The sequence below is a fragment of the Tympanuchus pallidicinctus genome, unplaced genomic scaffold, assembly GCF_026119805.1.
Source record: "Tympanuchus pallidicinctus isolate F22 unplaced genomic scaffold, pur_lepc_1.0 scaffold61, whole genome shotgun sequence".
Classification (NCBI taxonomy): domain Eukaryota; kingdom Metazoa; phylum Chordata; class Aves; order Galliformes; family Phasianidae; genus Tympanuchus; species Tympanuchus pallidicinctus.
Genome location: NW_026294782.1, coordinates 320,036 through 347,955, shown reverse-complemented (window position 1 = coordinate 347,955; position 27,920 = coordinate 320,036). Strand labels below are relative to the sequence as shown.

The 27,920-nt window shown below is 61.1% G+C and overlaps 3 protein-coding genes across 15 annotated transcripts; all 3 read right to left on the bottom strand.

Moving 5' to 3' along the window:
* Positions 1 to 51: 51 nt before the first annotated feature.
* On the bottom strand, positions 52 to 4,361 carry CTSS (cathepsin S). Of its 2 annotated transcripts, none has more exons than XM_052665059.1 (8): positions 4,295 to 4,361; positions 3,446 to 3,590; positions 3,248 to 3,370; positions 2,362 to 2,505; positions 2,060 to 2,284; positions 1,277 to 1,442; positions 969 to 1,071; positions 52 to 497 (listed from the first exon to the last, which is right to left on the bottom strand). In XM_052665059.1, exons 2-8 carry the CDS (start codon positions 3,569 to 3,571, stop codon positions 398 to 400), a joined length of 987 nt encoding a protein of 328 aa, XP_052521019.1. In that variant the 5' UTR covers positions 3,572 to 3,590; positions 4,295 to 4,361; the 3' UTR covers positions 52 to 397. The 2 variants fall into 2 exon arrangements, with proteins under 2 accessions (XP_052521019.1, XP_052521018.1); XM_052665058.1 differs by having other exon boundaries at positions 4,220 to 4,355.
* Positions 4,362 to 4,849: 488 nt separating this feature from the next.
* On the bottom strand, positions 4,850 to 7,685 carry CTSK (cathepsin K). Its single transcript, XM_052665141.1, has 8 exons — positions 7,412 to 7,685; positions 6,741 to 6,858; positions 6,515 to 6,637; positions 6,071 to 6,226; positions 5,783 to 6,001; positions 5,532 to 5,697; positions 5,183 to 5,288; positions 4,850 to 5,089 (listed from the first exon to the last, which is right to left on the bottom strand). The coding sequence occupies exons 1-8, from the start codon at positions 7,417 to 7,419 to the stop codon at positions 4,990 to 4,992; spliced, it is 996 nt and encodes a 331-aa protein (XP_052521101.1). The 5' UTR covers positions 7,420 to 7,685; the 3' UTR covers positions 4,850 to 4,989.
* A 670-nt stretch (positions 7,686 to 8,355) lies between these two features.
* ARNT (aryl hydrocarbon receptor nuclear translocator) lies at positions 8,356 to 27,871 on the bottom strand. 12 transcript variants are annotated; one of them, XM_052665120.1, is made up of 23 exons: positions 27,743 to 27,871; positions 23,720 to 23,831; positions 22,794 to 22,838; positions 21,799 to 21,843; positions 20,059 to 20,103; positions 17,669 to 17,882; positions 17,147 to 17,360; positions 17,001 to 17,066; positions 16,789 to 16,888; positions 16,345 to 16,410; positions 15,769 to 15,854; positions 15,263 to 15,339; positions 14,979 to 15,113; positions 14,500 to 14,574; positions 13,549 to 13,700; positions 11,889 to 11,999; positions 11,615 to 11,690; positions 11,325 to 11,445; positions 10,982 to 11,081; positions 10,454 to 10,604; positions 9,776 to 9,935; positions 9,272 to 9,420; positions 8,356 to 8,717 (listed from the first exon to the last, which is right to left on the bottom strand). In XM_052665120.1, the coding sequence occupies exons 1-23, from the start codon at positions 27,765 to 27,767 to the stop codon at positions 8,628 to 8,630; spliced, it is 2,415 nt and encodes an 804-aa protein (XP_052521080.1). In that variant the 5' UTR covers positions 27,768 to 27,871; the 3' UTR covers positions 8,356 to 8,627. The 12 variants fall into 12 exon arrangements, with proteins under 12 accessions (XP_052521080.1, XP_052521081.1, XP_052521083.1 ...); XM_052665121.1 differs by having other exon boundaries at positions 9,776 to 9,932; XM_052665123.1 differs by having other exon boundaries at positions 10,505 to 10,604.
* Positions 27,872 to 27,920: the final 49 nt, after the last annotated feature.

The window sequence follows — 27,920 nt, the reverse complement described above, 5'->3', positions numbered from 1 at the left end:
TTCTGGCACACGATGGAGCCTCCAGAGCCCTGCACGCATTTGGGGGATCGCTGAAACTCATCGTTTATTTTTATTTTCTGAACAAAACCCTGCGATTTCGTAGATAACAGGCAGAGAGAAAATCACGGCCCGTCAGCGCAGCGATCGGAGAGGAAGGCGCGATCTCCGTTTTAACAACTGTTGGCATTGCAATTTTACTATGGGGAAAAAGGACAAATCACCTTTTTTTTCTTTTTCTCCTCCGAGAAGCCGGCGGTGGGCGCCTGAAAACCATCCTCTAAAATCCTCCCACCAGCTCCACACAAAGAACTGCATCCCTAGGGACAGAAGCTGATTCTTGCAGGCAGTGATTGACAGAAGCTGGGCTGGAGGCCTCCCCCAGCTCAGAGGGCTGCTCCTATATCTGTGGGTACGAGGCGTAGCTGGCGATCCCGCAGTGGTTCGAGTGGTTCCTTGACATGCGGATGTAACCCCCGTCGCCGAAGCGTTCGCCCCAACTTTTGGGAGAGGAAACAGACAGGTTAGAAAAGCGGGATTCCCTTCTCTGCAAAGCTTCTGCTGTCAGCCCCCCGTGCTTCCCAGGTCTCTGCCACGGCTTTTTGCAGGCGGCGATGAAACCGTTCTGTGCTTTCATCAACCTCTGCACGGCATTTTGAACACCAGACTCTTTCTCATAAGGGGAATTTGGGGGGTGTGAAATGTCCTAAAGGCATTTTGAGGCTGTGACAGAGCCGAGCGCCAACCATGGGGAGCGACGCAAGGACCGAAACCGACCCTGTCCCACAGCGGCAGCCCCACTGCGCTCTGTGTCCAGCTGCTCTGTACGAGCAGAGCGCGCTCGGGTCGGGGTTGGACTCAATGACCTTTAAGGTTTTCTCCAACCTGAGCGATTCTACGATTCTGTGACCATCAGACGTTGTCAGGTCAGTGGATGAGGGCAGCCCGCTGCGCACCCGCAGCCCCTTCACCTGTTTTTCACCAGCCAGAAGTCCTTCTCGTTGAGGGCGCCGTACCCAACCACCAGCACGCCGTGGTTCACCTCCTGTGTGCAGCGCGGGTCGTCGTAAACCCCTGCAAAGCAGCAGAGCTTGGAGGGAGCGGAGCCCCCCAGGCACAGCGGGACCAACGCTGACCAACGCCTCCATCTGAGCCCTGCGCCCCAATTTTTGCCCAATTCAGCCCAGATTTCAGCTCCATCAGCTTTACACCGAGATACAGAAGACAAAGGCGTGAGCGCGGATCTGCATGGACCCAGGTAAAGGGGAAAGGGTCGTACCTGACCGGTACAGGAAGAAGGTGGGCTGTGCTGCATCGATGGCGACAGAGATGGGCCCAATGTTGGCAACAGCATCTTTCAGGGCAGCTTCATCAGCATAGGGCAGCTCCACGTACTTGGAGCACGTGGCAGCGCGCGAGGAAACGTTGTACTGGCACGTCCCGTTCTGGTGGGAACAAGAGGAAGGTGTGGAAACCACCAGGAGACCTCGAAGCCTTCAGGTGCTTCAGCCCTTCCACCCTGCACCACCACCCCGTTCTTTGCTTCTCTTTGACACCATTTTTCTGTACACGGAGTTATGGAGTAGACGGATGAATCACAGAAACCATGGGATCACAGCACGGGAAGGGACCGCAAAGATGTAGAACCGCAGAACCACGGAATGGTCTGGTTCAGAGAGACCTTAGAGTCAGGATTTCAGAGTGTTTGGGTTGGAAGGGATCTTGAAGGTCACGGAACCCTGGAATCCCAGCAGTTTGGGTTGGAAGGGACCTCAGGGATCACAGAACCGTGGGGTTCTGGAACGGCTGCGGTGGAAGGGACACAGAGCAGCTTCCCTCTGACCTCCTTCCAGCACCGTGTTTTGAAGCCACTGAGTCACTCCAGGTCATTCTGGGTTTTGTCTTTTGACATCCAGACTCGGCGCTGGGACATTAATTTGCTGGTGGCTCAGCAATGTGACGCAGCACAGGGACAGCATTGCGACCGGTGACTTATCAGAAATGTCCTTCGCTGGAGGAATCGCCGCCTTGGCTCTGCTTTCCCTTGAGGAGAGCCGCCTACCTGAGCCGTGTAGGGGTAGGATTCCTCCGAGTCGATGCCACCGTTGTCTATGATGTACTGGAAGGCGTTGGTCATGAAGCCCCCGCTGCAGCCCTTGTTGCCGTACATCGTGGAGCAATCCACCAGGTTCTGGGTGCTCAGCGACACCAACTTCCCCGTTTTCAGCTTCACCTGAGCCTCGAGGGCTCCCACGGCACTGAACGCCCAGCACGCCCCGCAGGCGCCCTACAAGAACCCGCGTTGGTGCTCAGCTCTGCCTTCGGGCCCGCGGGACGGGATGGGATGGGGAGAGAACTTCCCACCTGGTTCTTCACCTCCGTGACACAGCCCTTCTCCCTCCAGTCCACGGCATCCGGGGCGCCGCCGCGTCGGTGGTACCTGGAGGTCCTGCTGTGCCCAGGGGGGACGCGGAGCCCCGTGAGGAGCGCAGCCACCTCCTCGCTGGTCTGGGAGGAGAAGCGGCAACTCGTGACGTCCCTCCCTCTGTCAGGACTCACACAGAGCGCGCGGGGGCTGAGCTTCCCTCGAGATGCGGAAGTTCGGGGTTTGGGGGGAGACCTGTGGCTTTTTCTTTAAACGGATACGTGGGTGTTTAAGTCCCAACCATTCACTGGAATGGGCAAGAAATAGAAAGCATGGAGCTGGGCTCCAGCAGCTCTGTGTCTCATGGAAACACCCCGCAGCCCCGGGGAATGGAGTGGGGACAACTTGCGCACGTCACGGCCGGGACCGGGGCCACGCACCACAAACACTGCAGTAAGAGGGAGATTTCCTCACACCCCGTTGCCTCACACGGGCAGTGTGGCATGGCGAGGCCATGGGAGGCCGCGAGGAGAGGAGGGGATGAATCATAGAGTCAGCGAGGTTGGAAAAGACCTCCAAGATCATCAAATCCAACCGTCAACACACGGCCGCCGCCAGCCCCGCTCACGGAGCCGTGGATTCGTTAAGGTTGGAGAGGAGCCCCAAGGCCACCATCCAACCCCAATCCACCCCCTGCTGCCGCTCGCAGAACCATCAAGGCTGGAAATGACCTCCAAGGTCTCCAAACCCAACCCAGCCCCACCATCCACGTCCCCCGGCGCCGCATCTCCGTGCTCCTCGCACCCCTCCAGAGGTGGTGACCCCCCCCTGCACGGACAGCCCTTCCCGTTAAGGCTTTCCCTGCCACCCCACGGCGCCCCTCACCATGTCCCCCATGTGGTTCATGCCCAGCTGGTAGGAGTGCAGCCCCAAGGAGTGCTCCAGGTTGTGCAGCGTCACCAGGCGCAGGTTCTTCTCCCACGTTGCGCGGCGCTGCCCTTCCTCAATCTGAAACCAAACCCCACCCCACAGATCAACCCCTGGGGCAGCCGCTGCGCCCCCACGGCCGACCTCCCCCCGTACCTGATGGCGGTACGCCTTCCCGTGGGCTTTCTTCCAGAGCTGCCAGTGCTGATCCAGCGTAGGGTCCGGGTGCCCCATCGCGGCCAGCAGAGCGAGCAGGGCAGCGATGCAGCGCAGCGGCTCCATGTTGTACAGCAGAGTGGGGCTGCGTGTGAGCAGTGAGTGTGAGTGTGTGAGTGTGAGTGTGAGTGTGAGTGTGAGCACTGCGTGACAGAGCCGGTTTGGTGAGGGAGGAGCGGGTCGGGGTGTCATCACAGCGTGATGCCGACTGCCCCATCCTGACCACAGCACCGCAGCTCTGGGATGGACTCAAAGAGCCCTCGGGGGGAGGTTGGTCGGGTGTCACACAGACGGCGACACATCTGGGCGCAGAAAGGTGTCTGGACACACAGACAGCCAGACATGGGGGCACTGCTGGACAGAGGGACACAGACAGACATGGAGATGTGTCCAGGCGCAGGGATGTATTTGGACACGGGGACACGGGGACACATCAGGACACGGGGACACAACAACCTCTGAGCACCGCCCTCCTTCCCTCCCCACGCCGCTCCCTGCGCCCCATGGCCGCTCACTCAAACCTGTGATTTTCCAGCACCTCCCCAAAACAAGAAGAAAAAAAAGGCAAAGCCATGAGAGCCCCGTTGCCCCCCATCCCCCCAGGAGGGGCTGCTGCCTCCCCCATGGATCCAGGCAGGAGGGGCTGCACCCCACACTTTCACTTCCCCATCACGCAGCTCCCAGAGCTCCGCACCGCGGACGCGACGCACGAACCTCAGCGGGGCCTGAAGGTGGTGGGGGGCGCAGCCACGTCCGGGGGGCACCCGGGGGTCCCCGCTGTCCCCTCACCTCACACCCAGCGCCCGCAGCGCAGCGAATCACGTGAGCCCAGAAATGAGGAAACGCTTTGATTTCATTTTCGCTTTGCTGAGCCCGACCCGCCGGCTCCCATTGGCGGCGCGCTGCCATCGCTCCTCACCAAATCACCTCTCGCCACCACAAGACCCAAACGAGCGCACGGCAAAAATCACTTTTTCTGCTTGACTTGACCAAAAATCGCTGCTTTTTCACTTGTTTTGACCAAAGGGCCGTACAAAAAAATCACCTTTTTTTGCTCGCTTTGACCAAAATCGGCCGTTTCTCCTTGCGGGCACAAAATTCTCGTGTAGAAAAGCCCTCTTTTTTCCCCTCTGCTTGACCAAAATCACAGTTTTTCACCCCAACAGAGCGAGGCGGCCCACAAAGAACGCATTCTGTGTCCATAAGGGGAGCAGGAGGGGACATCTGGGGGGGAGACAACCCCCTGCCCCCCGCTCATCCACCACCACCAGGACCCCTCCCCACCGAGCAGCCCCAGCGCCCCCCTGCCCGCCCCATAACACAGAGATTCTCCACGCTCACAGCTTTCTTCCCAACCACTTTTATTTGAAAAACAAAATCCCATCGCCCTCCGCATCCCCCAAGGGACGCAGAGATGAGATGCACTGGGGGGGGGGGGGTTCCAGCCCCCCAGCCCCACTCCTGCAGACGGACGCTGGCGCCGCTCACATTTTGGGGAAGCTGGCGAGGTTGGCGATGCCGCAGGCGTTGTTCATATTGCGGGCCAGCAGCACGTAGCCCTTATTGCCCCATTCCGTGCCCCAGCTGTGCAAGGGGGGGCGCAGCATCAGTTGTTGCTTTGGCCACCCCAAGGCCGGGGGGGTGAGGATGGGGGCTGGGGGTCCCATTCTGCCATACCTGTTCTTGAGAATCCAGTGCTTGGTGCCTTTCTGTGCGCCGTACCCCACCGCCAGCACCGCGTGGTTGATGTTCTCTGCGTTGCAGCTCGTGTCGTAGTACACCCCTATGGGGGGGCAGAGCTCCATGCCTCAGTTTCCCCCTGCACAGAGGCGTTTCCTCACCCCTCACCTCCTCCGCGTCTCAGTTCCCCCCACCGACCCCAACCAGAGGGATCAGATGGGATCCCCCGTCCTTCGTCCCCTCCACACCTCAGTCTCCCCCCAGCAGACGGTTCCCCCAACCTTCACCCCATCTACGCCTCATTTTCCCCCACTGCCCCCCACGATTGGGGTCCCCCCCCCCTCACCGCGGCTGTAGAACTGGAAGGAGGGCAGACTGGCATCGATGCCCACCGACACGGGCCCGATCCTGGCCACAGCACGCTTCAGAGCTTTCTCGTTGCCCTCGGGGATCTCCCGATAGCCGCGACATTTGGCCGCCTTCCCGGTGGGGCTGTACATGCAGCTCTCATCCTGCAGGACCCGCGGGGCCGAATGAACCACGGCGATGGGGGCATAAGGGGGATGAGCCCACAGGCTGCCCCCCGGCCCCCCAGACCTGCCCGATGTAGGGGTAGGCGTCCTCCGAGTCGATGCCGCGGTTTTGCCGGACGTACTCGAAGGCGTTGGTCATGTAGCCCCCGCCGCAGCCGTTGTTGTTGGAGACGCAGTCCACCAGGTTCTGGGGGCTGAGCGAAAGCAGTTTCCCCGTCCGACGCTTCAGCTGCCCTTCCAGAGCTCCCACCGAGCTGAAAGCCCAACACGAACCGCACTGCCCCTGCGGGGATGCGTGGGGTGAGGCGGGGGGGCGCCATGCGGGGCGGACCCCCATCGGCGCCGCGCTCACCTGGTTCTTAACGGGGGTCACGTAGCCCTTCCGCCTCCAATCCACAGCCGGCGGGGCTCTGCTGCTCCAGTCGGGGACGTACAGGGTGCCATTGGGGCGCGGGCGGCTGCGGGGGACCCTCAGCCCCGTCATCGTCCTCACCACCTCCTCACTGGTCTGGGGGTGGAGAGGGGCGGGGGGCAGCAGCCCTGGGGCTCAGCAGCACCAAAGGGTGCCACGGCCGTCCCCACCGCTACCCCACACCGTCCCCTCCGCTGTCCCCATTGCTGCCCCCATCTCTGTCCCCACCGCCATCCCCACTGCTGTCATCTGCCCCCATCGTGGTCCCCGTCGCTGCCTCCACCGCCGTCCCCACTGCTGTCCCAATTGTCCCCTCCTGTCCCCATTGCTGCCCCACTGTTTTCCCACCCTCTGCCCCCATTGCTGCCCCCCGGCCCCACTCACCAAATCCCCCAGGTGGTTCATGGCCAGCTGGAAGGAATGCCTTCCCAGCGCGTGCTCTGCGTTGTGGGCGTTGATGTAGCGCAGGTTTTTCTCCCAGATCAATCGCCGGGATATTTCATCCTCCTGGGACGAGACGGCGCTGGGGCGGACGGACGGACGGACACCAGCCTCACCCCAGCACCGACCCCATAGGGACACCACCGCCCTGCAGCCCCCAGCCCCACACCTTGCCGTTGTACTGCTTGCTGTGCTTTCTCTTCCATGAGTCCCATTGGGCGTCCAGCTCCGGCTCGGGGCGCAGCTGTGCCACGGCCACCGGGAGCAGCAGCGCCAGCAGTGCGGGCCTGGGGGGCAGCAGAGTGATGAGGGAGGGGGGGTGCTGGGAATGGGGGGGGGGGCAGCATCCCATGCACCCCACAGCTGCAGGGAGCGGAGCCCACGGGGACGCAGAGCCCAGAGCTGCAGTGGTGTCGGCTGTAGGGGACCCTCAGCACGGCTCACCATGGGGGGATCCAGGACCCCCCCCCCAGTCAGATGTGGGCCAGGCCCCGCTGCCTGCATGCAAACATCCCATGATCAGGGACAGCTGGTTCCCATTAAAGCTCTGCTGGAACCCACATCAGGATCCCGTGGCTGGGCAGAGGGGGGGTTGGGGGAGGAAACCATCAGACCCCCCCCCTTCAACCCCCAACCCCCCCCCACCCACACCCCCAGCACAGGGCAGGCAGCACCGCAGCCCCCAACAGCTCTCCGTGCCTCAGTTTCCCCTCCCTGACCCCAACCAGCAGAAGCTCTGGCTGTCGCCACATCGACCCCATTCCCCCCATCCCCACTGGGCCGCCCTTCCCTGGGGGGGGCAGAGAAAGGGGGGGGGGGCACAGCAGCCCCCAGCCTCACCGCAGCATCGCTCTGCCAGGGTTGGAAGCTCAGTGCGGACAGGACGGAGCTGCTGCTGCTTCGTTGGCTCTTTTATGGCGTCGGATTGAGGAAGTGGAGGCAGCTGGAAAATGTTGGCAGTGGGAGCGAAGAGCAGCAGAGGGAGGGAGGAGACCGAGGGGAAGGGGGGGCAGCCCCCCCCCAATGCTTTCACATGATGCTGCTGTGGGGTGGGGGCTGAGTCACCCCATAGAGGGGAACCACCGCCACGGCCTGGGGTCACTGCTGAGCAGGGGGGACTCGGGGCGCCCCAGGGGGCGCAGAGATGGGGGCGCAGAGATGGGGGTCCAGGCAGCGGCCCTGGGGGGAGCAGGCAGCGTTTTTGCCACCCCCCCTTCCTTCGCTCACTGCCCCATGGGGGTCACACACTGCAGTCGCCCCCCGCCCTCCTCCTCTGCCCCAGATGGGGATGAAGAATCCCAGCGTGGGGCTGTGGGGGGCAGACGGACAGACGGACCCCCCCAGGGCTGAGCTGTTCCTCCATCAGCGCTGAGCAGCAGCACTGAGTCAGCTCAGCACGGGGCTCTGACTGCACCGCGTGTGACAGCAGGGTGACAAAGTGGAGGAGGGGGGCACAGGGGGTCCCACCGAGCCCAGGGCGGGGGGCACGGAGCCACACGGCAGCCCCAGGGGAAGGGCTGGGAAGATCCTCCGTCCTTTGGAAGGGCTTCAGCTCCGCGCCCCCCAGCACGAGGAGCAAGAAGCAGAAGCAGCTCATCGGGGTCCCCATCGCTGCCGTGGGGCAGCAATGGAAGATTCAAGGCCTTCCCCCCCTGCTGGCAGCTCCGGGGCTGCCCCCCAGCTCCGCTCATCCCAGCTCCGCCTCCAGGAACCCCCCCCCCCCCCCCAGCCCAACCCCCCCGCACAGCACAGGAGCTCCGTGGTGGCAGCAGAGGCGCCCGACGTCCTTTTGTGTTTTTATAGAAAAGTCGCGGTAGAGAAGAGGGAAATACAAACAGGAAAAGCCGCCTCGGGAGTCTGGGGGACGAAAGGGGGGCGGCCGCCCTTCAGTCTCACGAGCGCTGCGGTGCTGAGCGCCCCGGGCAGCACGGAGCCCCCAGCAAAGAGTTCACAAAGTTCAGCGGTCTTTGAGCCCCTCCAGAGCGGCGCCTTCGCTTCCCTTAGGCGCAGGTTTAACGTTACACCGCGCGGCCGCTCCGCCCCCAGAGCTCCAGTTTTACTCTGAGAAAGAAGGGAAGATGTTCAACTCGGGGAACTCCTCGCTGTTGTAGTTGGGGCCTTGGTCTCCCAGCATGGTCAGCATGTCCTGCGGGGCAGAAGAAGAGAGGCCGGGTTAGAGCGGCACGGCAGAGCGCGGGCACTGCGCCCCCAGGGCCCCAAATCCCCTCCTTCCCCCCCCAGGGCTCAGCCCTCCCTGCCCAGGCCCCCACCCCACGTTTCTGCGCTGCCCCGAGGCTGTGGGGCGGAGGGGAGGGGGGTGGCTGCACTGGGTGAAGCCGGGGGCTTTTCCCACCCGGCCGTTCTGCGGCGCTGTGCCCCGCGCAGCTCAGCTCCACGCCTTGAGGGCCGCTTTGTGCTTTTTGTTTCTTACATCACGGGGGTTTTTGCTGCTTGCTCTCTTTAAACGAGAGCCGTAAGGGTGAACCTGGCAGCAGAACCGGCGGGGTTTCACGCCGATCGTGGGACGGGAGGGGACACAAAGCCGACCGTGCAGAGCAGCTCCGCCCCCCGCCCGCAGCCCCGCCAGCGACCCCCGAGCCGCAGCCCCTCCCGGACGCCACGGACGGGAGCGAGGAGCAGCCGGGCGCCCCGACCCGAGCAAAACCCCTCGGCCCCCGAGGGAACAAAGCGCGGCCTTACCGAGAAGGCCTCGGGTTGGCCGGGCTGCTGCACGTGCTGCTCCCCCGGCGCCGCGCCGTGCTGCTGGCCCTGCCACTGCGGCCACATCCCCACTCCTTCCGCCGCCGCCCGGGGCTGGAACGAGGCGGGGGCCTGCGCTGCATCTGCGGCTGTTCAACAGGGATGCGATCAGCAGAGTTTCCTGCCGCGACCGACGCTCGTTTCTCCGATCGCCCCGGCACCGCGCTCCAAGCGCCGCCCTGAGCCGCACCAACAGGACGGGATCCCCGGAGAAGCCGGCGCGCAGCCGGAGCTGCAGGGTGCCGGAGCTCCGCGCTTCCCTCCGCTCAGCCCCAGCACTGACGGGGCTTCACCTGAAGCCGTCGCCCCGAGGCGGCGCACTGGGCTCCCACTGGCAGCGGCCGGGCTCAGCATCCGCGCGTCCCCGACACGCAGAGCACCGAGGGCCCCCGGCTGCTTTACGACGGCTGCCCGCTGCCCCCCAGCCCCCCTCGCTGCACTCACTGAAGCCCACGCCGCGGCCGGGGAGGTTTGGGTACGCAGAGCTGCCGGGGGAAGCCGCGGAGCCTGGAGCTGCCATGGGGCTGAAGGAGGACGGGGGGCCCTGGAACGTCCCCATGCTGAAGGAAGGAGGCCGGGCCTTCACTGCTTGCGAGGCCACCTGCTGTAAGGCAGCAAGAAACGGGGGGGGGAAGGAGACGTGTTCGCTTGGACCCGGTCTGAGCCAGGGCGAGGCGCTGCTGGCCCGGCTCCGGTCTGCACGCACAGCGGTGCCGCCCCCCCCCCCCCTTCTGCCGAGCGGAGCAGCGCTCCATTGCAGGCGCTCCATTGCAAGCGCTCCATTGCAAGCGCTCCAAGCTCCCACCTCTGCCTGCAGGAACCCCAGCAGCGCCCAGGAGGCAAACGGTCCCGCAGCGCCTCAATGCTTCCATCGGAGCAGCAACGCTTCTCCCCCTCATCCCCCCTCCCTCCAGCATTTCCTCAGCGGAAACACCGGGAAGGAGCTCAGCGAAGCCCAAAACCGCAGGGAAGCGTGGGGCCAAAGGGGGGGCGAGGGGCGGCCCAGCGACGCAGCCCAGCAGCCGCCGGCTCCGCAGCTCTGCGAGCCGTTCCGACCTCCAAGCAAGCGGCAGAAGCACCCAGCGGAGCTCAGCCCCGAGCCGGGCGTTCGGGCTTTGCTACCTGGGCCGTGAACGCCGGTCGGGTCCCGGCCGCCCAGCTGCTCCCGCTGACCTGAGCGGGGCTGGCGTGGCGTGAGATCTGAGCCAGGATCCGGCCCGACGCCGCCGGCTGCTGCTGGACGATGTTCACCGGAGGCACCAGGCTGCCGCTCCTGGGGGGGGGAAAAGCCCTCAGCTGGACTCGGTGCATCGCGGGCGGCAGCGGCGCAAAGAGCCGCAGCGCTTCCCCCCGGCGCCCCGCAGGCACAGCAGCTGCCGGGCCGGCGCCCGTCCGGCTCGGTTCTGCCGCCCCGCGGCCCCGGTTCGGTCAGCAGGGGAAAAGCAGGGCGGGAGCGGCGGGAGGAGCCGAAAGCAGCCGGGCCGGCGGGGCGGGGGGCGCCCAGCCCTTCTTCCCCTCCTCTGTGCCCCGGCCCCGCAGGGGCTGCCCTGCATTTCCGAGCAGAGGGAGGCGAAGCGGGATGGGAGCGGCAGCGGGAAAAGGGCAAAGGCCGAGGAGGTCGGCGAAAATGGCGGCGCAGGAAAAGCTCACCTGAAGCCGTCAGCGGGCCGCGACGGCGTGAAAGCGTTTCCCTGTGGGAACAGCGGGGGGGCGGCAGGCAGCGAGCTGGCAGGAATGGCTTTGTTCTGGTCTGCGGAGAGAGGCCGGGTGAGCGGGGCGCAGCGGCTCTGAAGCGCTGAGAGCGGCGGCTCCTTACGTGGGAGCGCAGGCAGCCCCGGAGGAGCCCCGTTCATTTGCTGTTCTCTCGTTTTCTAACGAGCTTTGAGTCCGGGTCCGCCGGGGCTCGAGCGCCCGCTCAGCCCGCGGACACCGGGACAAAACGCAACGGGAGCAGAGCCGAACCCGGGCGAGGCGAAGCCCCAGCACCGCGCACCTGCATTGATGCCGCTGTAGATCTCCCCGAACCTCGGGTCCCTCTCCTGGTTGAAGAGGCTCTCCGCCTTCTCCAGCGGCTTGCTGTGCTCCGGCCCGGCGGCGGCGGGCTGCACGGGGACCTGCAGCGGGGGCGAGCGGCAGCGCTGAGCGGCGCAGGGGGGGCAGCCGTGCAGCCGGGCCGCTCCGCAGCGCAGCCAGGAGGAGCCGAGCCGCCCTCCCTGCCCGAACGCCTCCCGGAAAAGGGGGGCAGCCGCTGACAGCGCAGGGGCGGCCGAAGCCCCGATTTACCTGCTCGTACCCGGACAGGCTCTCTCTTCCTGGGACCACTTCCAGCTCTGCCTGCGGCGGCGGCGGCTGCTGCTGCCTGGAATAGAAAGCGTTTGTAACAGGAGAAGAGCGGCCGCTAAAAGCCTTTGCTGGGGGCACGGATCCTCTGCGGTCCCACCAATGGCTGATGAGCCCAGAGGAGTTCACTGCTGCAGAGAGGAAGGTTGGGGAGGAAAGCTACTGGACAGGAGGGCAGAACCGGCGAGGGAGTGAAAGGAGCCGAGCACCTCCTGACCTTGAGGGCAGCTGCGCCGTGCCCATCTCCAGGGGAAGGCTGACACTCTGCCCCAGCTGGGGCCTCTGCATTGGGTTTGACAGGGCAGGTCGAGATTCCTGGCTTGAGTTCCTTTAAAGCAAAGAAAAAGGGGGGGAAAAAAAAGCAAACAGATTTAAAAAGTACCAAATGAGAGCAAACAGCTGGGCGCTGCCTGCAGGAGGACGTGTCTGCATCAGCCTGCAATGGAGCTGCTTTTGCAAAAGCTCTTCCAGTGAAGGATCCTTCCTCCCAGCCTCCACCGTCCCTGAGAGCAGGGCTGGCCATGGAACACAATTTAAGGATCCATGGGCTCTGCCCCCTCCAGCCCAGAGCGGGGAGCAGCCTGCACCACCTCTGCGCCGCTGCTGCAGGAGGGGCCTACAAACGCCCCACGTTTCCCATGTAAATCTACAGCACTGCAGAGCTGCAGCCTGCAGCCACCGCAGCACCTCCAGCCTCTGACCCACACCTCGCGCAGCTCTTTATGCCTTCTGTTATCTCTCAGAAGTCATTTTCCTCCCAGAAGGAAGGAGCGGAGGTGCAGCGCTCTGTCAGCAGCTCTTCTGCAAGCTGCTGGCTCTGAAGCGGCGCCCGATCCTGGAGGAGGAGCAGCGCCGCAGCAGCAGCCCAGCAGAGATGCACACAGCTAAACTGCATCACAGACAGCCTGCTGCCCCCAGCCCGAGCCTGACAGCACTTCTGAGGGTGTGAGCATGGATGTGAGGATGGAAATGCGTGGAATGAGCGAGCTCAAAGAGAGACCTCTGCTGCCAGGACAGAGACGAAGGCCTGCTCTCAGCCCAGGGCTCTTAAAGCCAAAGGCTGACGCTGCTCAGCTCAGAGCTTTCTCATCACAAGCTGGGGGAAGGAAGAAGCGCTACCTGAGCTCCTGGTTCTTTCCTCACCTCAAATACAACCCAAATCCTGCCTTTCTTTCCACCTGCCCCCAGGCACAAGCAATCCTGACTGACTTGCAGAGGTCCCAGCTGAGGCGCAGCCGGGCCTGAAGCTACGAACCCCAGCCAGGAGGTGTTTTCCCTTGTTTCCCTTTGCTCTGTAAGGGCCTCGCAGCTCCTCCAGGGCACAGGCAGCACTGTGATGGAGCACTGCGTGCTGCTGACACAGCGAGACAGACGGGGGGAAAAGAAGAGAGCAGCACGAGGGCTGCCTGCCCCGAGCACCACGCAGGAGCTGCTTGTGAATCCGAGCACAAACTACAGGAGAAAAATAAGCACTTAACTTCCTACCATCAACTGTCCTGCTGTGGGAAAAGCCACCCTGGAGCAGAGGATGGGGCAGCAGGAGCTGCGTTCGGCTGCGAGCCCCCCAACATCAGAGCTCTGAACGCAAACAGACAGAAACTTGCTCCAGCAACCAGGGCGAAGCGAGGCGCTGCTGCAGGGCAGCCCAGCCTCTGAGCCAAAGGCTCCTCCTGCACTCTGCAGTCCTTCGGCATCTGCCTCAGCCCAGCCAAAGGGCGCCCGGGGGTTTCCTGGCTCCTGCAGGGCCTGCACACCCTGAGGGGAAGTTGGTGAGGGAGAGGCCGAAGCTCCTGCGGCTCCGTGCTGCCGTTTGCTCTGGGCGAAGCCCTGGGGTTGGTGTGCTACCGCCGGGCGGCGAGGCGTTTCCATGTACATACTTGACGTTGGTGTTGGTACAGATGATGTACTCAATTTCATCCGAGTAGGGGTTCTGGAAGGTAAAGGAGCTGGTTCTCATCCAGAGCCATTCCCGGTTTTTGGATCGGAATCGGAACATGACTGACAGAACCTGGCCTTTTAACTTCACCACCTAAAAAAACGTAACGCCATCAGTAGGACCTGATCAAAGAAGGGGTTGAAGAGCAACTTCCTCTGAGCCACCCCCCTCAAAGCTGCGATGGCCCCTGCCTCAACCCCTGCCTCAACCCCTGCCTCAACCCCTGCCTCAACCCCTGCCTGAAGCCCTCGCCTCCGGAGCCCAGCAGCGCTGCTGCCGTTCCTCACGCTGCCCGAGACCCGAATGACGCGGGAGGGGGAACCTGACTTCACACTGTGGCTTTTGCTTTTCTCATCTCTTTGCCCTGGTGAGATGTATGAGAGAACCTGCAGCAAAAGAAGCACGCAGCGCTGCTTCTGCTCCCGGCTGCGGGGACGAATGGACATGAGCAGCTCTCCTGGAGTCATGGAAGCGCGGGGCAGCCTTACCTGCCCTGCCACAAAGTCCAGCGCCCTCAGAAATAAGAGTAACCACAACAGGGCAAACAAATCACATCCATTCCGAGCTCTGCAGCACTGGGCTGGGCCCTAGGGATGAACCATGTTTCAGCCACGGGAGCGTGTTGGAGCAGGCTCTTTGTAAGCATGTCTCTGGCCCTAAAAGCAGACTGGACCAGCAACCAGAGGATGAATTCAAGAGTCAGACATCAGATGCTTCTCTTTTGTTTTGCGCTACTGCCGTTCTGTGACTACATCTGTAGCTGCTTGCCATTCCTAAGGTTTATTCTTCTGTTGTTTTGGTTTTTTCTTCCAGTTATGTTTCACTGCTTTGCAAGCACCAAGACAGAGTCTAATTCGAACACCACACACAGAGGGGTCTTTAAGGGCTTTACCTGCTGAAAGCTGTCCCGCAAAAGCTGCTGGTCCTCTGGGTGACAGAAATCCACAATGTCCTTCCCCAGGAGTTCCTAATTTTGAAGGAATGGGGAGAGAGATGAAGGCAGTTTGCACAGGAACTCGCGCTCCCTCGGTTCCACTTTAGAGCTGCTCCCCCAGCAGCAGCGCTGCCCCTGCCAGCCCCGGCACACGGCGCAGCTGCAGGACCTGCCGTGCTGTTCTAACGTTTGATCTCCAATTCACGTGGAGCAACAGCAATCTCAACTGACAGCTGACACAACTCAGAGCTGCCAGCTCCGTCCACCATCAAAGCACTGCAGAAAGTGGACCAAGAGCCACTGCTGGAGGAGGAGCACGCGCCTGGGCGCTGTTTGGCCAGGCCTGTGCAACAAGCAGGGCCGCGAGGCACAGAAGGGGAGGAGAAAAGCGAGTCTGAGCAGCGGCTGCGCTCAGGAAGCTCCTGCTGCTCTCTCACCTGTGGCTGGTAGCCGACAGTGGCCACACAGCGGTGGTCTATGAAGGTGAAAATGCCTTCCGTGTTGTGCCGGGAGATGAACTCTGTTGGCTGACAAACGTTGCTCATGTCTGTGCAGTTGGGTGAGCTGGTGACCTGCGAGGAAAGGCGGCGGGAGCTGAGCCGGCAGAGCCGTGCTGTGCTGGGCAGCCCTGGGCCCTGCAGGAGGACCTGCAGCCCTCAGGGAACGCGGTGCAGCCCCGCAGGCTTCAGGACAACGCTGAGCCCTGGACGATGCTACGCACCTGCAGCCGGCCGATGGCCACGAGGCAAAACTTGCTGCCCTGGCCAGCATCTGGGTCATCGTCAGGCAGCGAAACACCTGAGAGAGGAGTGCCAAAAATTCCAGCAAGGTCAGTATAGGAAGAACTGCTGATTTCAGGGAAAAAAAGACAGACATGCAGTTCTGGCTCTGAGGAACTTCTCCACCCCGTTCTGTACTCAGAATCCTCTTCCATGAAGGAATTTGCTAAGTTAGGCTGCCTCCCCGCTCCCCGTTCTTGCCAGAATGGTTTGAGTTCTCTCTCTTCCAGCCAGCAGATCAGGCAGCCTGCCACGATTCCTGCCCTCAGCAGAGGGTCCCATTCACACACAAACCTCCACCATCCCACATCTGCAACAATCAGTTCAGTCCCAACACAACAAAAAGCGACAGATGTGCATGGGAAGCATTCGCTCGCCCGTTCAGCTCAGAGGGGACAGCTTCAGAGCCGTGTCCTCAGGCCCAACTGGGGCTTTGCAGAGCCCTTACCTGCAGGGGGCCAGGCCTTGATGTAACCCGTGCAGTGCACCACCACGTAGTGAGGTTCTCCGTCCTTCGTCGCGCCCAAGCCGTTCCTTGGGAGAGAGAAGCAGCTGAGATCAGGCCAGGTGTCAAATCAGGTCAGGCAAGGTCTGTAATTGCCTTCAGAAACTTCCACAGAACGCCGTGGAGGTAAAGAGAGACTGAATGTAAATGTGAGAGCTCTGAGGACACAGACTCGGGTCAGAAGGGACCTCAGGACTTCTGGGTCCTTCCCTGCAGAGCTGCCTTCCCAGTGGGTACATCAGAACCTGCCTCATCTTTTAATTAACACAAAGACAACATCCACCAGAGCCCAGCAACAACAGTCTGAAGAACACGGGCTTTAAACTGACTTCAGACCCTGAAGCAAAGGAAGTCTCATCTGCCCTAGGATGAACTCTGGTTCCTCCTCCAGCACTTCTCACTCTCCTATGAGCTGTAGGAGCTCAGTGCCCCAGGCCGCCCCCAGGCCTCTGCTGGGGAGCTGCAGCCCCTTGGTTCCCAGCAACGCAGAGCTTTGCCCATCACCTTTGTCTCACTCACCTGCAGCGATTCCTCATGAAGCTGAGACGATTTACAGACACTGAATCCACTGAGCTGTTGCCACACCTGTACCAGAATAAGGAGCGAGGAGGAAGAAAAGCTTTTGTCTTTCTCGGTCACGGTCAGAACAATCTCACCACCTTGAAATAGCCAAAGCACTCTATGAATGGGGATGAACCTCTGAGTCTCCATCACACAGATGGAAAGCACTGATTCTGGGTGCCTGAAGAAGAGCAGTGACACGTGGGGGTGAAATAAATTGTTACTGGAAGCTGAGTCTCCTACAGCAACAGCAGAGAGCCGTCTGAGCTCAGGGCAACTAAACTGGGCTGCCAGCTCTGCGTGGAAAGCCGTGCCACGTTACATCCAGTGAGCAAAAGGAGCTGGAATAAGACGAGCGAGTTCAGCTTCAGCCTCGGGTGCCGTCCCTGCAGCTCTCATTACCTCATGCGGCAGATGAAGGATCTCCGGGAGCCCATGCACATCCTCATGGACTGCTGCCCCTCCTTCTTGACAGTCCCCGTCTTCAAATCCAGGATACGACCTGAAGAAGGAAGGAGAACCCAGAGGTTGCCGCAGTTCCCCTCCTTTCCCCAGCGCAGGCACCAGGCAACGTGATTAGGAAACCATCAAGAGAGAAGTGTCACCAGTGGTACCTTTAGATGCACTCTCAGGGGGGGCTGCAGGATCCTTGTTAGAAAGGCACCAGGGTTTGGTTCCTTCTACAAAGGGAAGGTTTCAATCCTTGTCCTTCGCCGGCTCGCTCTGCCCTCCCCCGCCTGCCCCCCCCGGGCTGCGTTACCTGTCAGCGCGTTCTCGGAGGTGGAGAGCTGCTCCCTCAGCTTGCCCACATCGTCCGGGTGCACCTGGTCGTACAGCGTGCTGCCGAACCACTCCGACTGGGGCTGGTTGAGGACGGGAGTCACGGAGTCTGAGACGTAAACCACCCTCCCCGTCTCACAGGACACGATGAACAGAAAGCCGTCGGCAGCCTCCAGGATGAGGTGTTTGAGCTCCTGCGTTCACAACACACCAACCTCTCACTCCAGAGATACAGGCGTCGCCCCCCCAGCTCCCCTCGCCCTTGGATCCCCATCTCTGCCACCAGAGAATCACAGAGCGGCCCGGGTTGGAAGGGGCCTCGAGGGTCACGGAGCTCCAACCCCCGCCACACGCAGGGCCACCGGCCCCCCATCTCACAGCCCGGGCTGCCCAGGGCCCTGAGCGCCTCCAGGGACAAACGGGGCACCGCAGCCTCTCTGGGCAGCTGCTCCCACCACCACCCCCCACCCGGCGACGGCAGCGCTCCCCACAGAGCCAACACCTGGTCGGTGAGGAAGGAGGGTTTGTAGGTGCCATCCGTGGAGGTGTTGCCTGTGCCACGCAGGGACTTCATGTGGGACACGGCCATTCGCAGGATGGTCAGCTTGTCTGGTTTGCGCGCCAGGGCGCTGCAGGTGGGCACCATGTCAGACAGCTCCGTGATGTAGGCAGTCATTTTGTTCCTCCGCCTACGTTCGATCTCGCTGTGATTCTCCCTGGGAGGAAAGCAGGAAGATGGAGTCAGCACCAGGCCGGGAGGCTCTGCTGCCTTCCAGGGTGCAGAACACAGAGGTGCATTGGGGTCACCGGGAGCTGGGAGGGCTGCAAGCACCCCGCATGCTGCTCGTGCACAAAGGGACGCGGGAACGAGTGCAAGGAGAAGAGCCTGCAGCTGCACCTCCCTGCTGCGGACGAGGAGCCTCGCTTTGTGCCACGCCGCCTCCCTGCTGCCTCGGGAAGCTACAAGCTAAGCTACGCTGCTTGAGAAGACAAAGCAGCTTCTCCGTCACCTCTGGAACGCTTCAACCAAGGACTCCTTCCTTCGGCACAGCCCCTGCTCTCAGGGGGGTACAGCAGATTCCATCGGGAGCAGCACAGCACGCAGCAGATGCTCACCCCGCTCCCTGGTTGAGGACTGCACGCATCCCTCCACCTCCAGCAACCATCTAAGGAGGCCAGGGCTGCAATTAAGGCTCGGACATCTAAATTACCACGGACAAACCTCACCTGGCACTGCCCTCACGCAGATGCTGTGTTACACTGAGGTCCCCTTACAGTCATGTGGCAGAATGGAAGCTGCAGAGCAGACCCTGCCTGACTTCTGCACCAAGCGAAGCAGCCCCTCCGCCAGCAGCCCCTGGTGCACACGCAGCTCCCACAGCCCTGCAACAAGTGCCGACCACCCACTGCCCTTTGTGAGGCCCTTTGTGGTCCTTTGCAAGCCTGCTCACAAGGCACGTTCCTCCCCAGGTCCCTGGGTCAGGATATCACCTCCAGACCCGTCCTTCCTATGCAGCGCTGCCGCCAAGTGGGTTTTCCCCAAAAAAGAACCTACAAGCCAGGTTTCCTACACAAAAGGATGGATGGGGTCTAAGGAAGCAGTGATGGGAACATGGAATGAGATGAGCGTGGGAGGAACAGACAGGCAGCGAGTTAAAGAAGACAAAACACGAGAAGGGAGCACTGATCAGCACCAGACGTGCGCAGCCGTTCAGTGACTGCACGCCTCACTGCGAGGTCAGAAAAAGTGCTCAATTATCACACTCACCTTTAGTTCAGCTCCTCCTGCATGCTGGAGTGTGAAAACAAAGCCACCTCCCCTAAAAGGCTACTGGGAAACCACCACAGCTTTCACTGCCAAGTGTTCCTGAGCGTGACTGAGTGGCAGCAGGAACTCGCTACCAGGGAGGAGCGAAGGGCGGCAGCTTCAAGGCCAGCCCACCAAGCACTGCTGTGCTGCACCCACAGCCCCACCTCGTCCTCCTCATCTCCACGGATATTTAAGCTGTGCACCACCATTCAGGCAGGGCTGCGTTGGGGGGCTGTATCTAAAAGCAGGGATCAGCTGAGCAGAACTGAAGCCTCCTCAGCTCCGCGCACGACGAATAAGGCAGGGTGGAACAGCCCAGGGAAGACAGGGCAAGCCTGCAGGATGGCAGCCATCAGAGCAAGCCATCTCTGCAAGCTATCAACACAAATGACGAACTGAAAGCTGTGGGTGGCAAGCAGTAAAAACCCTGATGGCTTTTTCAGCTGTTTTTTGTTACTGCGCAGCTTGGTGCAGCTTGGTGCACTTGGGGCAATGCCTTCCTGCAGCAGCTGCGCGCTCCCAGGGTGCGATTTTGTGCCGAGGTGCAACAGTGCAGCACTGAACGCCTCAAGCATTCCTGTGAGAGCCACAGCCCCATCGAACTGCAGCTGGGGATCCGGGGAATAACAGAGCCCTGTCTGCACTAAACCCGAGCTGTTCTCATGGAAGGGCTTCATTTTCCCTGGATGCTTTTTTTGCAGGGCCACGAAATGAAGAGGTCGGAAGAAACAACCAACCTGCACGAATGCGGCTCTGAAAGCCTCTCTGACATGAGCTCAGCTCCTGTGATGAGCCCCGTTCAGGAGGGGCTGCAGCACTCTGAGCAGCACAGGTCAGCAGAGCTGCAGTGCTGAGTGAAGCGGCCTCTGTGTGCCCCCCACGGACATTCCTGCAGCAGGACTGGATGCCTTTCCCCTCCTATTTCCAATTACACAGCCATTTCCAGCAGTCTGTTCATTTTCAAGCCCTCTACTGCAGCAGTGGGGGGAAGGAGGGGGACAAGAAGGAGGAGGGATGCCTAGAGAGACACGAAGGAAGGGGAACGCTCTGCTGGTCCATGCTCGCAATCTCCATTCTCCTACCTGGCAAGTCTCTCCTTATCCGCTGAACTCTGCTCATCATCAGACCTAAAAATAAAATCAGTGAGCTAAGCTCCAATGGAAAAAAAGTTGAATGGAATGAGAAGTGGGAGGATGCACGAGGAAACCCGGCCTGCAGGCACGCCTGCTCTGCAGAGGAGCGGCTCCACGGCATAACATGGGTGCTGTGCACCCTCACACAGCAGAGCAGTGCCAGCCAGCCAGGTTGTTTTAGAGCTCCGAGAGGTTTGTCAGATGGTGAACAGGTGGGGAGGAGGGGTTGTGTGAGCGAGTGCAGTTTGCTCCGTGCAACATTAGGAGGTGAATGGCACAGCTACAAAGGGGGCCCGACCACGTTCAGCTGACCTTTCCTTGAAGGAAAGGGAAACAAATCAAGGAGAGCCTCTGTGCTGTTATGAACAAACAGGAAAGCAGGTTTAAGGAAAAACAACACAATCGGAGGATGGCTGGGCTCACGGGCAGCACAGCTCCAACACCACACGTCCTGCAGTCAGCACAGCTCCAACACCACACATCCATGCAGTCAGCACAGCTCCAACACCACACGTCCATGCAGTCAGCACAGCTCCAACACCACACGTCCATGCAGTCAGCACAGCTCCAACACCACACATCCATGCAGTCAGCACAGCTCCAACACCACACATCCATGCAGTCAGCACAGCCGCCGGCCCGGTGGCACAGCGGACGTCGCGTCCCATTGCAGGCAGCACAGCGGCCGCCTGCTCGCGCCACCAGCTTGCAGGAGGAACCTGCAGACCCTGTTCTGCCAAGGCTGCTGTGGTTTTCCCCCCTGAGATCCGGCCGCCCTGGATAAAAACCTGCCATCTGACTGCTGCGTCCTGAGCTGCAGCTTCTCAGGGAGGCGCCATGGAGAGGCAGTGAGGCCGGCACTGTGAGCCCTGGGCGCAGCACGCAGGAGGAGCGCGACCTGGGACAGAGCTGCTGGCCGGCTCACAGCAAGCACCCCCGATTTTGATTTCAGACCAAATCAACCCTCTGACAAAAGCTGCAGGGCTCAGTTCAAAGCCCCACTGGTCACAGCGAGCCCAAGCGTCGGCTCAGCCGTCTTCACCCCATGCAGCGAGCTGCTGAGAGGAGCCCAGCGCACGGTGCAGCACAGCGCAGGCGTTCGGGAACCTTCGCCTCCATCCTCACTGCAACGCAGGACCTCGGGGGAAGCCAGGGAAAGGCCCCACAGTGCGCCCAGCTCTGCCCCACAGCCACCCCCAGCGAGGGGGACGACGCCGGGCCCCCACAGCACAGCCTGCAGCTCCCAGAGCTCAGGATGCTCACGGGAGCAGCTCAGCTCAGCCAGGACAAAAGAAAGCCATGAAATGGTTCTGTTCTGTTCAGCTCAGCAAACCAAAACAACCAAAACCACCAACAGGTGGAGGCAAATCGTTGCCCACAGCGTGACTCCATTTAAAGGAAGCCTCACTGAGCTGCCCTCAGAGCACAAAACCACGCGGCTGAGCGCAGGATTGGCCAGGAAACCCCAAGTGAAACCTGAACTAACCGAGAGAGAAAAGAACAAAGCCCAAAGCAGCAGCTGAAGCATTGAGAAAGATGATCAGTTCCTCATAGCTGGAATAAATTGGTTCAGAAAAAGCACCAAGGGAAAAATCTGGGTCCTCTGGTGTAAGTGCCCCTTCCTTCAGAGGAGAGAAAGCTCACTGGTGGAGAGCAGGGCAACCGCAGGGCATCACAGCACATCCTTACCTGGCAAATCGCTCCTTGTCGTTTGGCATCGGGTCATCATCACACCTGGCAGGAGGGGAGAAGAAGGATTAAATAATGATGACATGCTCACACTTATTCCAAAGACACTGAGATCACGAAGAAAACGCCTGGTGTGGAGCAGGCAGCTGCATTCTGCTGTGCCTCAGCCATCCAGAACCACGCTCTTCGTTAACCTCATCCAGGTCATTGGGCTGGACATCCTTATCACCTAGATTGTTTTCCACATCACGTTTCCATCAAGCTCACCTCGCTCAGTAATTCAAGCAAACACACAGAGCAAGGGCTTCAACTGAGCGCTGGAGACACAAACCAGCAGCTGCATGCAGGGGATCTCAGGGCAGCCCATGCCCACAGGGGCCATTATAACCCCAAGGTCGTTTGCAGCCATCTCTAATTAACTGTCCAACCCTAAGCCATGTAGCGAGACTGCAAGAAAATGACAGAAGAGCTTCCAAATCTTCTGCACTCCATATGGATCGTGAGGAGATGCCTGCAGTCCTGCCAGCTCCACAGGAACGCGGAGGCCTCTGGAACCGCAGCATCTTCACAGCAGATGTCAGTGCAGGAACGCATCGGAGGCACCAGCAAGAGCTCAGCACCTCACTGTGGTGCCACGGGCGCGGGCAGAAGGTTTTTCTGTGCAACCAAGAGGGGTTCGGCCCTGCTGAGGGGCTCTGCAGCGCCGGGGGAGCAGCGCGGCTCCCCGCCCTCAGCGCAGACCTCATGAAGGGGTGAAAGGATCCCTTCCTGCCAGAGCCTCCTGCAGCCCCCAGCCACGTGCACAGCAGCTCTGGCAACAGCCCAGCTGGAGGAATACTGCTTACTGAGAGAAAAGAGCCCAAGGGAGCGAAGCACTGCCTCCTTCAGAGCCCCTCCTTCCCCCCGTGCTGCTGGAGCAGAAGCTCCTCCTCGGGGGGCTGCAGAGGCACCCAGACCACGCAGTAGGGACGTCTGTGCGTAAGGCTCTCCCTCACCTGAGGAATTTACTGTTCCCTTCGCCATCATCATCAAAATCAAGCCTGAAAAACAAGCAAGATGAGAATTATTAACCAAGATTCCCTTTCACAAGCTGCTTTTCCCCGTGTCCCTCAGGCAACGTTAGAAAGGAGGATTTCAGTAACCCCAAGTACTGACATAAAACAATTTATGCAGTTGAGGGGAGTAGAGAAGACATTCCCTTGTGTGCACAGCACAGAGCAGAGAGGCTGAGCACCACTGCATTCCTGCCCCAAAGGCTCCGGATGGCAGAGCAGCAGTGCCACAACTGCTCCTCGCGGCCCAAGGGACCCCAGAGCGCTGCAGCTCCAAAGCCTGGAGCTGTGAGCAAACACGACTGCAACAAACGTATGGCAGAGGACAGAAGGGGCTTCTTGCTGCTCTTCCTCCCAGGATGGAAAAGTGGCAGAGGCAGCACCGTGCTCCTAAATGAAGTGTGAGGAAGGAGCAGCAGGCAGCGTGGGGGAGTGACAGCAGATGGAGAAGGAAAGCGAGCAACGAGGAGGGCAGGGAGAGGTTTTCACCAGCTTGGAAGAGGAGATTTCTCGTGCCAGGAATTTAAGAGAAGCCACTCAATCTCCTTTCAATTTGCAGAGGCATCTGCAGCAAACACAAAGCCTCCCACAGCACAGAGGCTTCCCTGCACCCTCCCCCACAGACAGCTGGAGGGGCTGAGCGGGGCACAGGCCTTCTCTGCTCCCTGCCGTGCTGCAGCGCTGCCCTGCTTGCCCCACTGCTGCAGCCCTGGGGGAACAACCCCTTCCGACCCAACTCTTCCACCTCCTTTTGTTGCGTGTCATACAGCACAGAGCAGCATAAAGCCTAGCACGGAAAGTAGGAGCGATGCAGGCACGGGGGCTCACCAGCAGACAGAAGGCTGGCTGCCCCACGCAGCCCCACTCACCCAGGACGCCTCTTGGCTGCCCTCTGCACGATGGCTCCTCCGGTCTGAGCTCCGGCCCCGGGGTTCCCTGAGCCGACGGCTGCGCCCAGCGAGGAGACATCTGATGCCATTTCTGCACGGGGGGGAAGAAAAAGAAACCGCTGTGACTCCAAACCTTCCTCCGGCTCAGATGGGAGGGGATCCTCAGCCCTCCTGCTCAGCAGCGGCACAGCAGGCAGCGTCTGAAGCAGCGGTTCTGTGCCATGTGTTCCCAGCCCTCCCGTCCGCTGCCTCCCCGCGCTCTGCACTGAGGCCCATCTCCAGCTCGGAGCACACGCTGTTCTCATCAGCTTGGAGCACCGAATTAAAAGCTGCAGCCTCCTTTGCAGCCAGAGGAGGAGCCCGATGTGAGCATGGGAAGGGGCTGAAGCCACTGCCAGCTCTGCAGAAGGGCAGAAGAGCTGCGGGTTCACCTCAGCCTCACCGACAGCAGCACCTCTCGATTCCCCCGGCTCAGGAGACGAAGAATTAATGAAGGCACCTTGAAGCCACGGCCTTACAGCAGCAGCTCCCATTCTGCAGCACAGCAGAGGCACCGCTACCAGTCCCCAGTCGGCCACACACCCACAGCAGCTCTTCCCCAAAACGATGCTGAGCGCCTGCAGCCCAGCACCAAAGGGCCGCTGAGTTAACGCAGTCTCAAAGGCTCTGTTTCTTTTCCCCCCGTGCTGTTCTGAAATAAACCCTCTCTATCCCTGCTTTGCAGCTGTGCTTTGAGGTTTGCTGCAAAGCAACGCGGCCACACAGCTCCCAGCACAGCCCTCAGCAGCTGGGCGGCGCAGAGCCCCGAAGGCTTCAAACGGCCCAAAGCAGCACAGCAGCGCCGCTGTGCTGGGCAGAGGGGACTCAGAGCCACCAAAGCTGCTGAGACGACCCCAAGTCCGGCCTCATAACACCAAAAATGAAAGCAAAGGGGGCCCAAAGCCCCCTGAACTCTCAGTACTGAAATCCCAGCTGAGCCAAAGGCAGCAGGCCCTGCCGGGTGAGAAGCAAAGGGCAGCAGCACCATGAGAAATCTGTGCAGCAACGCCAACGCAACTCCTCACCCCAAGCAAAGCACAGCGCTTCACATCCCGCCCTTCCAGGAGAGGAAGAACCCTCAGAGCTCTTTGCATCACCTGCTTTTCACCTTTTTCCCCCTTTTCCTTCAGATTTTAACCCAGCAGCAGCACTTCTGTGGGCAGACAGGCTGTGCTGGCAGCTTGCAGCAGGGCTGTGCGACCACCAACCGCCTCTGCTGGGCCAGCAAACACCCCCACAACTTGTGCTGCTTCCTCCACAGCGCATCTTCTCCCCACAGCGACGCTGCCAGCCTGCACTGCTGCTTGCTTTGCTCTCCACCCAGTGCTGCTGCTGAGCTTTCCTCCCTACCAGCAGCACAGAGCAAACAAAGCCGGCAGCTCCGGAGCCCACAGAGCCGACTGCAAGCCTCCCTGCAGCAGCAGAACCTGAGCAGCAGCAGGAGGCAATGAGGGCTGTGGGGCTGCCTGCTCCATCCGTCCCCAAGCCGGACGGTCGCCGTGCCCGCCTCCATCAGCCCCAGCTCCCAAACTCAGCTGGAGCTGCTCAGGCACGGCTGCTGATGGAGGACTCTCTCTACGCAGCTTTCCTCCCACCACGCAGACAGCTGGCAGCCAGAAGGGCTGCTTTGGGTGCAGGCAAACCGGGGTAAAACGTTCCTTCCTCTCTTCTGGGAGTCCTTGGCTCTCCAGAAAGGCCGCAAACTGAGCAGAAAGAAAGAAAGTTCCTGGAGTGCTGCTCTGTGTTCATTAAGGAGTGAGGAATTTCCGGCTCAGGCAGGGGAAGGAAGCGGTGCTGCACGGCTCTTCTGCAAAAGGCAGCACAGAAATTAAGGATCCCTGCGTGCACCTGAATGGGACGTGCCAGCAGAGCGCAGCGCATCAACAGCTGGAGCAGGATGGAAGAGGCTGGAGGACAGCGCAGGGAAGGGCACCGAGGGGGCCGTGCAGCTCAGCCCCACGGGAAGGGCGCTGTCGCAACCGTTGGCATCTCCACGAGTTCAGAAATGGTCCCAAACAAAAAGAGCCGACCGTTCCAAGCTGTGATTGAGGAGACGGGCAGCAGCCTGAAGGCTGTTTCCAACCCCAGCAGCACAAGGTTGCTTTCCAGGGCCGGCTGCAGCTCAGCACATTTTTTGCTTACCAAGATTTAAACCACCCATGGTTCAGCTCCCGCAGAGCTCAGCGCAGCCCTGCCCGTACAGAAGCCGGCTCCAAACAAACCCCCTTTGCACCACAGCACCCCGTGATGAACCCCCCGCTCACCACACGGCGTCAGGAGCGTCCTGACAACCCCCCTTCACCACGAAACCCATTAAGCAATTAATGGGCCGGGAGCCTCTACAGATAGCAGCTGACCCAGAGCCAGCGCCTCCCTCTGCTGTCGGAGCCCTTTGTCAGCTATTGAACACAGATGTTTCTTTTCCCAGAGAACTTTTTGGGGTCGAGCCTTTCCTATTGCACGCAGCCCAGCACTCTGAGGGCTACAAGCAGAGCGCTGCTCTCACAACCGTTTCCCTTTCCCCACTCGCCGCATCTCGCTCTCGCCGTCTCTTCCAGCCCCACTCTGCGCAGCACAGCTCTCCTTCCCTCCCGATCTGCACATCCTGCATCTGCCCAGCTGCTCTGAGCAGCTCCCAGCAGAGCCCTCCCTGCTACGAGGGCAGCTGATGGGCTGAACCGCAGCCCTGCCTCCCTGGGATGCTGCAGCACCGCAGGAGCCCCTTTTGCTGCGCGAGGAGAACGCAGATCGGACCGTTTCCCCTTCAGATCCACCTGCTGCTAACCTGGCTCAGGAACGCTCCTTTCTGGTGCCTCTGTTGTGTCTCTTTTTCCCAAGCAATGTCTGAGTATGGGATTGCTGCAGGATTTCAGCTCACAGTGTGAAACCACAGCACCGGCTCTGCACCTCAACCACCACAGATGAGCACCCCAGTGTGTTTTCTCAGCATCCGAAGCCACAAACGCTTCCTATCCCATTAGAATGCTTTAGAAAAGTCATCTTTGAGAGGTGAATCGAATCATCTTTGATAAAGCTGGACAAGTCACACAGCCCCACACCCCGTCAGCCTCAAGCCACAAGCGAGAGCCGTCAGCAACCACAAAGCAGCGCAGCAAAACAAGAAAAAAAGAGACACAGAGGCTCAGGTTCTGATCTCAGCCACCCACAGCCCTGCAGCCACCAGGTTACTGCAGGGCGGATGGACTGACCGTGGGTTTTGCTACAAATCCAATGGAGCCCTCAGGATCCCATCATCTTCCCTGCTCAGCACGCTGCCAATGACAGCCAGCTGCCCAACCAAGGGCTCCCATTTGGCCACCGACCACGGGGCAGAACGGGCTGAGCCCTCCTGCAGGCATCGCAGCGCGGCTCACACACAGCTTCAAACAGACACCGAGGGGATCTGGAAGGGCTCCTCCATGCCAGCAGCTGGACAGGCTGCGATCGGCGCTCATGAAGGAAAAACCTCCCCAAGAAAAAGGGGAGAAAAGCAACAGCGGCCATGAAGGGCAGCAGGGAGCAGCGCAGCTCCGGCACCGCGGGGCAGGGCAGCACCCCATAGGGGTACAAACCCCGCACCCCTCCGCCATCCCAACCCCCCTCGTTCCTCCCCAGAGCGACGCTCTGCTCAGCCAAACCCACCTCGCTGCTCCCACCCCCACACGGGCCCCCTTCCTCACACTCACACCCCCAGGGCCCCATTGGGGCAGCACGGCTCCCTCCCCCCTCCGCACAGCCCCCCATGCCGCCCTCACCCCCCTCCTTCAAGCAGACCCCCCCAGCCCCCCACACAGACCCCCAGGCCCCGCCCCGTCCCCTCACCTCCCCCTACAGGAGCTGCCAACCTCCCCTCAGCCCCACTTCGACCTCACACCCACCGCCCCCCAGGGAACGCCTCTCCCGCTCCCAGCCCTCCCCACGGCCGCACGCCCCCCTCAGCCCGAACCGCCCCGCGCTGCTCACCCGGGTTGGCGGCGGTGGCGGCCATAACGCGGCCCGTCCCGCTGCCGCCGCCCCCCCCCTTCCCCTCAGCACCGCCGCCGCGGCCAAGATGGCGGCGCAGGAAAACCCTCCGCGCCGCCGCGCAGCGCGACCCGCCCGCCTCGAAGGGCGGGGCGAAGGGGGAATGAGGCGCTGCTAT